This window comes from Bufo gargarizans, chromosome 11 (genome assembly GCF_014858855.1).
Source record: "Bufo gargarizans isolate SCDJY-AF-19 chromosome 11, ASM1485885v1, whole genome shotgun sequence".
Taxonomy (NCBI): Eukaryota; Metazoa; Chordata; class Amphibia; order Anura; family Bufonidae; genus Bufo; species Bufo gargarizans.
In genome coordinates this window covers 5675786-5690230 of record NC_058090.1, presented here as the reverse complement: position 1 = coordinate 5690230, position 14445 = coordinate 5675786, and the positions used below count along the sequence as shown (strand labels likewise).

The 14445-nt window shown below is 46.7% G+C and overlaps 1 protein-coding gene across 2 annotated transcripts in view; it reads left to right on the top strand.

Moving 5' to 3' along the window:
- The first annotated feature begins 911 nt into the window (after positions 1-911).
- Positions 912-14445, top strand: part of MDGA2 (MAM domain containing glycosylphosphatidylinositol anchor 2) — a 431166-nt gene continuing 417632 nt past the window's right edge. For both annotated transcript variants that reach the window (XM_044272149.1, XM_044272148.1), the window contains exon 1: positions 912-1701. In XM_044272149.1, the coding sequence (XP_044128084.1) occupies positions 1629-1701 (73 nt within the window). In that variant the 5' untranslated portion in view covers positions 912-1628. The remainder of the gene's footprint in view (positions 1702-14445) is intronic.

Sequence of the window (14445 nt, the reverse complement as noted above, 5' to 3'; positions counted from 1 at the left end):
CGTACACAGGGCAGTGTCAGTATATACCGTACACAGGGCAGTGTCAGTATATACCGTAGACCGTACACATGGCAGTGTCAGTATATACTGTAGACCGTACACAGGGCAGTGTCAGTATATACCGTACACAGGGCAGTGTCAGTATATACCGTACACAGGGCAGTGTCAGTATATACCGTAGACCGTACACAGGGCAGTGTCAGTATATACCGTACACAGGGCAGTGTCAGTATATACCGTACACAGGGCAGTGTCAGTATATACCGTACACAGGGCAGTGTCAGTATATACCGTAGACCGTACACAGGGCAGTGTCAGTATATACCGTACACAGGGCAGTGTCAGTATATACCGTACACAGGGCAGTGTCAGTATATACCGTACACAGGGCAGTGTCAGTATATACCGTACACAGGGCAGTGTCAGTATATACCGTACACAGGGCAGTGTCAGTATATACCGTAGACCGTACACAGGGCAGTGTCAGTATATACCGTACACAGGGCAGTGTCAGTATATACCGTACACAGGGCAGTGTCAGTATGTTCCGCTTGTCCTGTATATGCAGGACTTATCCATGGTGCTGAAGCTGCTCCTCCTGACAACCGCCTCTGCATGCCCTGACACTGCTCATTAACCCTTCCTTCCCTCTGCAGCAGTTGGGGCCCCCAGGCCCTGGTGCTATGTGGGGTGCTGCACGGTCGGTGATGTCAGCCCGCTCTCTGCCGCGCTCCTCATCCTCTGTGCTCCCCATACTGATGAGCTGTGGTTGGAGAGGGAGGAGGGAGAGGAGAGGAGAGGGGGTGTAGAGAGCAGGGGGTGGGGGACACGCAGCTTTGACGTCGCCTGGCTGCGGCTACCAAGCTCCAGCTCCTCTCTCCACGTAGATCCCAACGTGACCACACACAGCTCTCTCCTTCCTGCTCTGTCTGCACACACACATCCACACACACTGACACACACATACACTGACACCCATACACACACGGCCGCTGGGTGCGGGGGCACCCTGAGCCTCTATGCATGCAGCCCCTGGATGAGAAGAATATTAATCCACGCTGCAATCCCTCCCTGCCTGGTTTAGCTGCATTTCCTGCAGCTGGGGTTGGTCCTGTGCTCTCGGTTCACTCATTCATTCTTATGGGGGTCTTCTGCTGCCTGTCAATGGCTCGGATCGGATGAGGGACCCCCCCTGCACCCTAGCTGTTTCCTTCCTATTCTCTTGCACCAGCTGGAGCTTGGATTTTTGCATTTGCAATGGCAACGGACGGAATGGGGGTCGGAGAATCTGGAGGGGTTTGCTTGGACTGCAATGGGTCTGATCTCTTAATTGTTCTCCAGGGACCACTGCCGGTTACTTTTTAACCCCCACCCTTGAATCCCCCCTTCCCCAACCTCTACCTGCTTGAGATTGACCAAGGAGCATTGCACATCATCTCACCTGATTGCATGGGAGCCCTACCGTAGAAGAAGAAGACCCATTCATGCAAAGAGCAATACGGTCCTTCTTGAAGACCTGGGTCCAGAGCCATGGCCAGTGGCCACCTGTGAGCTGGAATCTACACTGAGAGCAGAGGGTAGTTTGCTGGTCCTTGGCCTCTGCTGGATATGTCCATGTTAACCTGAAGATGGATTTAACTTTCGTTGTCTTGTGGCTATTGACACTTTTCATTGAAGGCATCTGTAGCCAAGGGGTTTATGGTGAGTCTTGACATGAAATTCCTGAACATTGTCTTCTCCAACTATGTTCATGACCTTGTCTTTTGCATAGTGCTCTTAAAAGCCAGCACTATGGTGACTATTTGCTGCCTATCTGGTCTCATATGAACCAGGTAGGACTTTATGATTAGGAACTTGGGTGGTGAGCACCTACTGAGCTCCATGATGCGTCGAAAGGAGCAGATACTAGGACTGCTTACAATGTATTAATGTTCTTCTCAGGTTCTCTGTAGTCCATGTCTGTCTACAGACCAGACTTGGTGTGCACCTTCTATCCACCACTTGTCTGGAAGCTAGAGTCTACACAGTTGGCCTCCTACTGAACAAGCCTAACTAGGGAGATGCCATTAGTGTAATCACAGCAGAACCTCAATTCAGTGTTATTGCCGGCGTTGTATTCAGTCGTTGCAGACATTATAGCTCGAGCTTGCAAATTTTCTCCAATCATCCAATTTTCCTTCGACAAAACAGATGAATATTGTGGAGGTAGAAAAGAAAAATGTCTAAAATGTCATCTAAATGTGATTGCAGGGACTCTGTGGTGTGGATCAGACCTAGAGTGGTGCTGATCATTCACCGCTGCATCATTGACAGCCTCGGTTCTTCAGCTCCTCGGGATTAAATAGGCGACCAGAGACCATTAGGGGCACGGCAAAGTAATGACAGCCAAAGTTGGAGACTTGAAGGTGTCATCCAAGGGATGGTGGAGGCTGTATGATGCGTGAGGGGGGCTGCATGCTCTGATGTGTTCTAGCCGGGGCCATGCCGCCGTCATGTGCACTGTACGTAGGAATAATCTGCCGGTGCATGTTCTGGAATCAACCGTGATTGAATAATTTCCTTCTCCATATTATAAATACACTAATGGATGACAGATGGTGTTTGCAAAAACACGTCTAATCCCAGTATACAGCAGTGGTTGCCAATATTCCTTTCCAGTGAGATATGACACAACCCTCCCCCCTCAGGAGGTGAGAATACCCTTATATTTAGGGCTGACATGATCAGTCCATGCAACCAGCAGCAAAGTATGAAGGATCTAGTGTGTGTGTGGGGGGGTAACATGGTGCCTGGAGGGGGCTTATTGGATCGGGGGCGTGCCCGAGTCCCAACAGACCCCTCACTGTTCTCACACAGCAGCATCTCTGTCTTTTGCAGGAAACCCAATATGTTAGGTCAGTTCTGTTAAAAATTCTACCCGGCCAATGGCAGCCCCATGCACAGTCTGCGTGGAGGCATGGAGGGCCACCGTCGCCTCGGCGCGCACGCTGCAAGCTTCACAGCCCATGAGATGATTATTTTAAGACATCTCCCAGCAAAATGAGCTACATCTTGTTCGGGATGATGAGATTTCATGCCAGGGTAATTGGGTAGCGTGGAGTATTCATGTGTTTCCTAAATACAGATCAATGAACAGTAAATGGCGAATCAGGCGCTGAAATCCGGGGAAGAGAAACGGCGTCGATGGTGTCTGAGCATCAGGAATGCCCGGCTGCTTCTGAGTCATTTCACATAGAATCTAGGTCAGCAAAAAGTCAATGCCAGATGGTGACAGAATTTACCCTCCACATGCCACTGCTCAGTCCCTGGACATGGACTTTACATAGATGAAGAAGTGCACCTAGGAAACAGACAAAGCTCACCCACGATCCCCGCACTCACCGCATATACTTACCATGTAGGCCACATAGCCTAGGTCCTGCCTCCATACATCTACATGCAGAATGCAACCCACACGTATGTCCATCAATAGGACTAGCGGATTGATGGCTAATGCACGCGGATCTAAAGCTTGTAGTCCCCGACCTGCACAGGTGGATGCTGGTGGATGAAGACATGTAGATCCAGACAAGAGGCGGGATGTATCCAGTATCTAGAGTCAACCATACAAGAAGCTGCTGCATGTCTGGGAGCAGTTTATGGAAATCCTTAGATACATCCTGTATATTAGAGGGGGGTATACTGTACATATATTGTATAGGAAGACTACTGTGAGTGCACGTGTCCATGTGACCAAGGATGGAAATGATGATTTGCAGTTCTGCATAGAGGTGGATTTAATATCAGAGATCAGCAGGAGATTCTCATTATATGTCACCAATGATCACAGATATCCCCACCTAGAGATATGATGGAAGGAACTCCAGCTGGGCTTTCCTTCACCTGGGCCAACCATTCCATTTGGTGCCCTACTCCTGTATTGCAGTACATCAGCCAAGGAAGAGTGGTTGGTTGTTGCTCCTTTCTGGCACCTAGCACCCCTCTAGATATGCCCCTGCCAGTACAGAGTCTTCTGTCACCCTCTATTCCATCTCTAAATCCAAAAAACAAAACCAATGATATAAACTACAGAAATCTCCAGGCTAAAATTTTCCAGCTCTTCTTACTTGGTTTTTAAGGGACATATAGATGTCCACCTGAGATGTGTGGTGAGAGATGACCATCTTTGGAAAAAAAAACATGATTTCTTGATACTCTGTTGGGAGTTGATTATGCTATACATGTCTATGTGTGGACACCTAGTGGTCATGGTGTGTATTACAGCCTGTCCAGAGTTTTAGTAGCACGTTATGACAAGGTATTGAGTTTTTATGGTGAGGAACTGAAGTGCTTAATGAAATTTACAAAAAGCTCAGGGTGGAGACATCTGTATGTGCAACCAGTGCTCGATACTGTGGTGAGTGACAATCCTCAGCTCCACAAGCTCTGATGATGTCATCTTCTGTCTGTAGCATCTGCTATGATCCAAAGTTATATGGCCTGGCTTTGTGAACGGTTCTCATACAGAACAGTAGGACATCTGAAGGGCTTCCTAATGAAAAGCTAAAATTGGACTCTTGAGTGCCTACTAGGTCCTCCTTATTCAATAGTATCAATGACTATTAATGCCATGCTCCACTTTGATTAGAAAGGTCCTTCAAAAATCAGCTAATCCTGCTGCTGGTGCCCCCCTGATCGGCTGCACTCCTTCGGGGAACCTAGCTAGTGGAAATTAAGGGGAACTGAAGCATTGTACAGAGTGTACTGAAAGGAATGGGCTATCAATGGACTACCTATATAATATAAGGGTGTGTGGGGTCCTCCAGAGAGTCAGATACTTTAATAATCCGGCAAATTGATGGGCTCTCCTATGGTGGCCTCCTCTCTCTTAGTTTAAGTCTTTGATATCACCATTATTCATTTCCAACAGATCTGAAGACAATAATTTCACCACTGATAAAATCCTGATAGAACTGAAGCCCACTGGTGGCAAATACCACTGACCACCACTGGTCACGAGAGATCAGGATTCCCCCATTGACCATGGATGTCCCCCTAATCCCCAGTAGAAGGAAAGCCTAGAGGCCTCCATACCATATTACCATAGTCATCACTTACCTTTTGCCAACATTGACTTGTTTTTTGCACCCCTTTGGTCTACCCATAATGGAAGGTGACCAGTGGGATGAATGGATCATGTTGAGTGATACGGGAAGATCTATCGTTCTAAACATGAAGAAAGATCAGTAATTGTCAGTGAGATAACGGTTTAATGACTTGTAGAATATTCTTCATATTTCATCGTTCACCTGAGCCTCATTTGTCAGCAGACGTGTTGGCAAACAAGCAGATTGCTCGCATTGCTTACATTTACCTCTCCACTCCGACTTTACACATCGTTGCCTGTGGTTTACAGATTTCTCATGTTCCGGATGTCAGGGGTTTAGGGTGTAACGTAACATTATGAAGCTTCACCAAGAACCTGGGCAGATAATAACAGATAATAGAAGGTTGTGTTGGCTGGGACGACCTCCCAGTGCGGACTCCTCGCTTCCTGTTTGTATTTCATCCCTTTCACATCTCAAAGTCTTTCCTGAAGCTGCCCCATAACCCAAAGCGTTACTCCTCGTGGTGGAGATCTGATCTTCTGCTGCTTCCTGTAGGACATGACTGTCCGGCGACCATATTATCATGGATCTCTTCTCTAAATGTAGAACCTGTTATGGGAGCTGGAAATTCATGCTCAGGTTATAAGAGGACAACTGAAGGTTTCCATTAAAAATTTGGATATTTTGCAAACTTCATGAAGGGAATTACAGGAAAAAAACACAGAATAATTGTATCCAACATCAAGTGTCCATATTGTGTCCGCCCTGAAGCTGTCATATTAGACGTCCAAGACCCCTCCCTGGACATCTGTGTGTTTTCCGCCATGTCTCTCACTCTTGACTTTATAGTAGGTGTTTTTGTCTTTATATGGAAGCCTACAAAAATATTCTTAAAGGGGTTCTCCTATAATTAATGTAAAAAATGAAAATAGACATCATGTAGTGCATGACAATCTTTCACCAAGCTAGAACCAGCCCTGAACCTCCCATGGATCCAGTGCTCTCCCCATTCATTGCTCCAGTTGCTCTGCTACATTCTCTTGAAGCTGATAGATCAGGGGAAGTGTCCTTTCTCAGGGGTGCGTTCTCAGGGGTGCGTCCTTTCTACTGCAGGTCTTTCTGTATCACAGCTTAGGGGTGTTGTAACGGGGAGCCGGCAACCTCCTTCCCCTCTGCAGCGCTGCCGGCATCCCGCTAGTGAAGAGGAGCGAGGACGCGGCCGGCTCCCTCATCTCCATAGCAACCAGAGGGCAGGGAGGACCCGGTCGCACACGCCTCCTCGGCGTGGCCGGTGTCCTCCATCCTCTAGGCAACGAGCACGTGGCCGATATTGAAGAGTCGGCGCTCAGCTCACGTCACATGACCCATCAGGAGGACCTATTTAAACAGGTGACCTGCTGGCCACAGGTGGCCTGTGATTGGACTTGCTACCCTCACCAGCAGTTTTCCTGTTGTGCATTTCTGTGTTCTTGGACCTCGGCTCTGTTTTTGACCTCGACCTTGTGACCACCCTGGATTTGAGGTGACCTCTTGGCTTCTTACTCCGGATTGTGTTTTGACCTCGTTATTGTATTGCTCCCTGTGTGACCTCCTGGCTTTGACTTTGGCTTGCCTGACTTTGTTACGCTATTCCTCTTATCTTCTTAGGCCCCTGCACGTATTTAAGTGAGGGACTGCCGCCAAGTTGTACGCCGTTGGTTAGGACGGGCCGCGCAAGTAGGCAGGGACAGAGGCGGGGTGGAGTTTAGGGCAACACTTATTCCTCCCCTCTGTCGTGACCGGTGTGTTCTTTCTGCTGTAGCTCTCTCTCTCTCTCTGTAATTGAAACAGAAGATAGGCCTGGTGCCAGTTAAAGATTTATACTGAGCGTGTGCGACCACCTCAGTGAGTTGGACAAGAAAGAAGGAAAAGAACAAACGGTAGGAGGCGCTGTACAGATACATCTTATTGAATAGCTCAGTGGCTATACTAAATTTTTTATTACATGCAATTACAAAACTATTCAGTCCCAGGTGCTGGTTTGAAAAATTTTGAATATTTTTCGTGCCACAACCCCTTTGAAGGGGTTTCTTGGATCCAGCAGATCCCAAAAACCATCTTAATTATTTATATAATGACTGTAGAAGAAAGTCAGTAATATACTTACCGTTCTGAGGTTGCGAGGATCCCCCTTTCAGAAACTCGGTCATGTGACGCTCCTCTTCTGAAAATCCTGCTTCCGCCAACACCATGTCCTTTATCAGGTTTCCAGCCTGGGCTGTGGACGGGACGTCACTTCCACTGTGGATGGGGCCAGAACTCCCACTATGTCTGGCGGTATAAGAGGAGTCAGGGGTTTGTACATGCGCCAGAAAGAGGCGTAGTTCAGTGGAAACAGCGGACGTGACGTCGGCAGATGCAGGATTTTCGGAAGAGGATGGTTCCCCAGCGGCTGATCCGCACAACTGTGAGACGGCGCCCCCTTGTGTCAAATGCTGAGTGTAGAGTTACTCCTTACATTGAAAATGATTTATATTGATTTTACCTCCTATTTTATATACATGACATTATCATATGTCCCCCGTGTGTCTGGATGATAAAGACACGATCGTGTCCAGTAAGGACAGTATTCACTGTCAGCTATAAATCGGAAGACCTAGGAATAGCGCTCAGCTCAGAAACCGCTATATTAAAGAACCCAGGGAGATGTTATAGTACGATGGTGCAGAGCAGCCGTCTCCAACGTGTGGATCATTAGCTGAAGTGTGCCAGACTCTGCATAGCATCTAACTTAAAAGGACAGGAGCACTGCATGGTCAGCCCCTCAGTCAGCTGCTCTCAGCCAACCAACACTCCCTGCAATGCTAATTGGCTGAGAACAACTGACTCCTCCCATATGTCCTGTTAAGTCAGATGCTCAGGCACAAATTCTTGTTCCAGGAACTTGTAGCAACCACTGGTTAAGGATGGACATTAGATGTACAAAGGCTAATGGTGACTGGAGTGGCTGACCATTTCAGTGTTCGGGGGCTTCCTACTAGGAGTAAACAGTCTGCAAGTTATCGTAAAAAGAAGTCAGTGACCCCGCAGTGTGTGAGGCATGGTGGGTATAATGTGCATGCTATTGGCTGGAGATAATAGCATTAGCAGGTATGATTGCAGGTACATTTACCGTTCTCCTCGTCATGTCTCGGTAGGTTTGCAGTTGTGTCTTACTCCTTCCATTTTTGCATGATGGATTGAACAGTACTCCATGAGATGTTCAGCGCTTGGGATATTTTTTCTAACCTAAAACTCTTTTACACTTCTCCACAACTTTCTCCCTGACCTGTCTGGTGTGTTCCTTGGTTTTCACGATACTGTTTGATCACTAACATTCTCTAACAAACCCTTCACAGAGCAGCTGGAGTTATACCGAGAATACATTACACAGGTGGTCTCTAAGTACTAGGGAGGTGACTTCTGAAGGCAGTTGGTCACACTGGATTTTATTTAGGGGGGGATCAGCGTACAGGGGGCTGAATACAAATGCACATCACACTTTTCTGATTTGTATATATTAAAACATTTTTAACTCAAGTATCATTTTCTTTTTACTTCACACTTTGTGTTGGTCTATCACATTACATCCCAATAAAAATTTAAGTTTGTGAGAGTAACCTGCGGAAAAGTTCAAGGGGTATGAATACTTTTTCAAGGCGTTATTATAGATCGATAGATATTAGACAGAAGGATAGTTAAATAATACCCATATATTGTATGTATTTTTTCCTCTTTCTATTGTTGCATTTTTGTGGACAATACCAGCTTGAAAATACAAAAAAATAGCCCAGCAGAGGGCAGTCCCAGATGTTTTGGGGTGTCTGAAATGCCCTTAATTTAGCAGCAGTGGAGCACCTCTCTGTATTATGTCTCACTCTTGTGCTCCTGTTTAGAGACTGCTTAGAATAATGGGGACCTACCTGTGCACTGTGGGTTCTTTAGTCGGCCCATCTACATGCAGTATACACACAAATCCTCCCCGCCTTTCCTCTGCGGGAACAGTTTTGGAAATAAAAAATAACTGATTCTGTGATATTCTGTCACGAGATGTCCACCCTGACAAACTCAGTGCTCCTACATCTGCAAACTCCACACCTATACACCTGACATACTCAGCTCTAGTATATATAATACGATCAGTCCTTCTACATTTTACATACTCAGCTCTGCTGCATCTGACAATCTCAGCGCTGTTACATCTCTGCGTCTTGATTTGACTGAAGGAAAGGCAGGTCAAGTAATTAACAAGCATTCCGGATCAATGACTAGTCCTGCCAAGGCTGCGGCGGTCTGTGATTAGGCAGGGGCTACACAAGATCGCCATGTAGCAGTGCAGACATTGCCCTGAATGGGGTCGCAGCAGGAATCACAAGCTGCAGTGACTCGGAATCCTGCACTGCTGCAGTCCTATGTAAATCCACAGACTATGTTCACATCTGGACGCACCCTCATAGATTCCGCCATATTTGCAGAGTACGGAACTATTCGTACTAGTAAAATGACGGAACCCAGTGGATCCCATAATAAGTCTGTCAGATGCTGTTGTTCTCTGTCTCATCCATGACAAATGGAATTCACAGCATAACACACTCAGCACTGCTACATCTAAGAAATACTCGGCACTGCTACATGTAAGACACACTTAGCTCTGCTACATCTAATAAACACTCAGGCATGCAACAACTATGAAAGACTCGGCTCTGCTACGTCTAAGAAGCACTCAGCCTGACTGCATCTAAAACATACTCAGCTCTACTACACCTAAGACATACTCAGCCCTGCTACATCTAAGAAACACTCAGGCATGCAACAACTATGAAAGACTCGGCTCTGCTACATCTAATAAGCACTCAGCCTAAATAAGCACTCAGTATAAAACACTCACAGCTGTGCTACATATAACAGACTCGGCACTGCTATATCTAAGACATACCTAGCCCTACTATATCTAAGAAACACTCAGTTCTGCTACATCTTCGACATACCCAGCCCTGCTACAGCTAAGAAGCACTAAGCCTGGCTACATCTAAAACATACTCAGCTCTACTACACCTAAGACATACTCAGCCCTGCTACATCTCAGAAACACTCAGCTTTGCTACATATAAGTCATACCCTAGCCTTGCCACATATAAGAAACACTCATCTCTGCTACATCTAAGACATGCAGTACTCAGTCCTACTACATCTAAAATACACTTAGCTCTGCTACATCTAAGACATGCAGTACTCAGTCCTACTACATCTAAAATACACTTAGCTCTACTACATGTTAGACATACTCAGTCCTGCTACATCTTCTAAGACACCGTCAGCCCTGCTGCATCCGTAAGACTATAGCAATAGCGGGCCTAAGAGGTTCTGCAGCAGCCAGACACTTCTTCCACTCTAATTGTCGCAGCCCCTGTGGACTCTCGGGATGAGGGCGCAGGGCACGAGGACATCCCGGGAGAATTCCGCTCCCACCTTCACCCTGCGCAGTCAGGCCGGTGAGGGCCCAGAAGTCATTCTCCGGGTGGGATCTTTAAGAAGGGTTAGGACCCTCTCAGAAGAACAGGGCACCGGGGTTAATCTCCGGGAACCTGGAGGCGGGTGGAGCGGCCGTCATCGCGGGGTCGCCCGGAGAGGTTTTCAGAGAAAATGAACGTCTCTTCTACGACTCGCTGCATTTTATTCCGTAGAACCTTCCGCTCGTTTCTTCCTACGTCGCCAGTCTCCGCGAACGCTGTGAACTTCCTTCCAGTCTTCAGCTTTTCGCAATTCCTCGTGATATTTTTTCCCTGTTCTTTCTCCTCCGTGACGTCGGCCGCTCTGAGAACACGCGGGATAAGCTTGTAGAATACTAGAAAAACATGGCTGCTCGCTTCTAGAAACAGCGCCTCTCCTGTACACGGGCTGCACATGGTGTTGCAGCTGGGGCCCATTCACTTGAATGCAGAGCCGGGAGGTCGCCTTGTTTTATCACCTCCGACCACCCCTTTAATTCCATCAGTCAACCGATACATCACATTATACAGCTGCAAATTACATGCTTTGAGAATTTCCCCTTAAAGTGCAGGTGTCGGGTCTGTATCTGAGGCCATCGTATGACAGCGGGGGCAGCGCTGAGCGCGAAGATATATCATTCTCTATTAGTCGGTTCAGTGTCTCGATATTCAGCCAGGACTCTTAGAGAAAGCCTAGGAGTCCTGCTCCGCCCGTCACTGCAAGGACATTCACTATATGTCCCTGGAAACAAAGGGTCATAGTGGAACCAAGCCATAGAGCGGCCAAAGCTTGAGAAATAGAGCAGGTCCTCAAGACCTGCTAGACCCCTCTGCAGAGGTTTATGATATGTACAGATGTGGGAGGACCAGCGGTAAAGGGCCCCCCTTATCTCTAATGGGTAATGCCAACTAGAACAGAAGGAGCTGGGTCTAGTTTGTCCTCCATATTCTCCCTTTGTGCTGCTTCGCTCGCCCATTATAGGTGACCATTGTGGTGAAAGTTGACCTCCACAGAAGCTGAGGGGATGGGACCAGCCTTGGCCGCTGTACGGTCATCCTCTATGGTATGTCCCCCCTGAGCCAAGCATCTAAGGTTTGGACACATCTGATGATAAATCCAATCGGCATGACTGTCTGGTGAGGAAACCATCTCATGGTCTTCATCCCACCCACCAGTGGAGACCATGAACCGTAAATCTTTGCAGCAGATATTTTGATGTCCTCCTCCTCGGCGGAGGCTGGAAACCGGGCCTCCATGTACACTGATCATCTGACTATGGAGCGATTCGTCCTCATCAGCTTGTACTAGACCTTCTCATTCTCAGGTTTCATGTTTGTTTATGCAGATTCCCTCAGTGCTCATCCAACTGTGCCGAATCAACGCGTAATAAACTGCAGGTGCTGAAGCCGCAGAGCCACCGGCTGATGTAGTGTCTGATGACCAGACAGAGGCCAGGCGGCAGCGCCGAGCCGCGTGCATGGGACTGCACGTCATATGAGGCTGAGATCTCGACCATGATCCTGCTTCCATTATATAATACTCTTATATCATATATCTGTAAAATGAGAAATATTCTCCTGAAACGTCCTTTTCCCCGTATTATTACTCCAGTAATAAAGAACTTTCCAGGGTTCCCAGATGTGAGGAGCTTTTATTACTGTGTGCAGCTTTATACTTGAGTTCAGTGTATGTACAGTATGCAGTAAGCTCCTGGGCTCCCCCTAGTGGTGACCACAGGCAGACAGAATTTATCATTTACAGGAGCCTTCTAGCAGGACATTCCCGATTTCCCCAGGCACGTGCCTTGTAGCGGTATCTCAGCTGAATGTAATGATACCGTTCACTTAGCGATCTGTTGCTGTATTCTGGAGAAAAAGGACTTTAATAAATATGCAAATTTTAAGAATGGTGGGAAGTTCTTTTGCTTTTTACTGGGAGGGGGCCTCCTTTAGGCTCCTCCTGCCTTAGGGAAGACATGAGTAAAGTGGACTTGGTCTTCGTTGTAGACGGGGAGTTTTCCTAACCTGAACAAAGCAGCATGTTTCCACTACAGTAGACAGCTATTCTTCCCGACTCTCCCATACACATGCACACTCGGCCGAGCATGCATGTGTTCTTAATGAGGAGATCAAGACACTGGCAGACACCTCCGCTTGTTGAGTTTCCCCCAACCTCACCTGTTGTGAGAGAGTTGGAACCCCACGGTACACATAGGATAGCGTCCAGTCCTGCCAAAATGGAGGAGCTCGGCCTCCGCTGTTCTTACAGGTATTTGCAGAACCTCTTCTTAGATCTGTCGTTGACGGGATTTATTAGGAAAGCAGAATAATAAGATGTAGATGAGGAGAGGTGAGCGTGTGCAGACGGGAGACATCAATGGAGAAGCAGGAAGGAGAGGGAATAGTCAAGGAGAGACATAGGGGTAGAGAGTCAAGGGAGAGCAAGAGAGAAAGAGTGCAAGTATGAAAAAGCATGAGAGACAGCACAACAAAACAATGAGAGAGTAAGAGGAGACAGCAAGTGAAAGAGAAAGAAAGTCCAAGAGCGGCTGACAGAGAGAAAAAGAGAGCGAGAGAGAGAAACCTTGACAGAAAATACAGAGCCTAAGTATGAAAAAGTATGAGAGACAACACAAAAAGAAATGAGAGTAAGAGAAAGAGACAGGAAGAGAGAAAGAAAGCCAAAGAGCGAGACAGGACAAGAGAGAGAGAAAGAAAGTTCAAGAGCAAGAGAGAGGCTGACAGAGAGAAAAAGAGAGCGAGAGAGAGAAACCTTGACAGAAAGAGAAAATACAGAGCCTAAGTATAAAAAAGTATGAGAGACAACACAAAAAGAAATGAGAGTAAGAGAAAGAGACAGGAAGAGAGAGAAAAAGAAAGCCAAAGAGCGAGACAGGACAAGAGAGAGAGAGAGAAACCTGGACAGAAAGAGAAAATACTAAGCCCAAGTATGAAAAAGTATGAGAGACAACACAAAGAAAGAGACAACACAAAAAAATGAGAGTAAAAAAAAGATACAGCAAGAGAGAGAGAGAAAGCCAAAGAGCGAGACAGGACAAGAGAGAGACTGAGAGACAAGAGAAAAATGAACAAGAGAGAGAGAAAAACCAAAGAGCAAGAGAGAGAGAGAGACTGACAGAAAGAAAAAGAGAGCAAGTGAGACAATAAGGCCTCTTTCATACAACCGTTTTTATTTTCTGTTTACAGGCCGTTTTTTTCGTTCCATATACGGTCCGTATACGGAACCATTTATTTCAATGGTTCCACAAAAAAAACGGAATGTACTCCGTATGCATTCCGTTTCCGTTCCGTTGAAAGATAGAACATGTCCTATTATTGCCTGCAAATCACATTCCGGGGCTCCACTCAAGTCAATGGGTCCGCAAAAAAAAACCGGAACACATACAGAATGTACTCCGTATGTCTTCCGTATCTGTTCCGTTTTTGCGGAACCATCTTTTGAAAATGTTATGCCCAGCCCAATGTTTTCTATGTAATTACTGTATACTGTATACTGTATTTGCCATATGGAAAAATGGAACTGAAATGGAAACACAATGGAAACAAAAAACTGAACAACGGATCCGTGAAAAACGGACCGCAAAACAGTGAAAAAGCCATACGGTCGTGTGAAAGAGGCCTAAGATTCGCAAGTATGAAAAAGCAAGAGCGACAGCACAAAAAGGAATGAGAGAGGCAACAAGAGAAAGTGACAGAGAGAGACAGCAAGAAAGAGAAACAGTAAAAGGAGAGCAAGAGAGAGAGGGAAATACAGTTAGGAAGCGAAAAAGAGACAGTACGAGTGAGAAAAAGCATGAGAGACAGCCTAAAAAGGAATAAGAGAGTAAGAG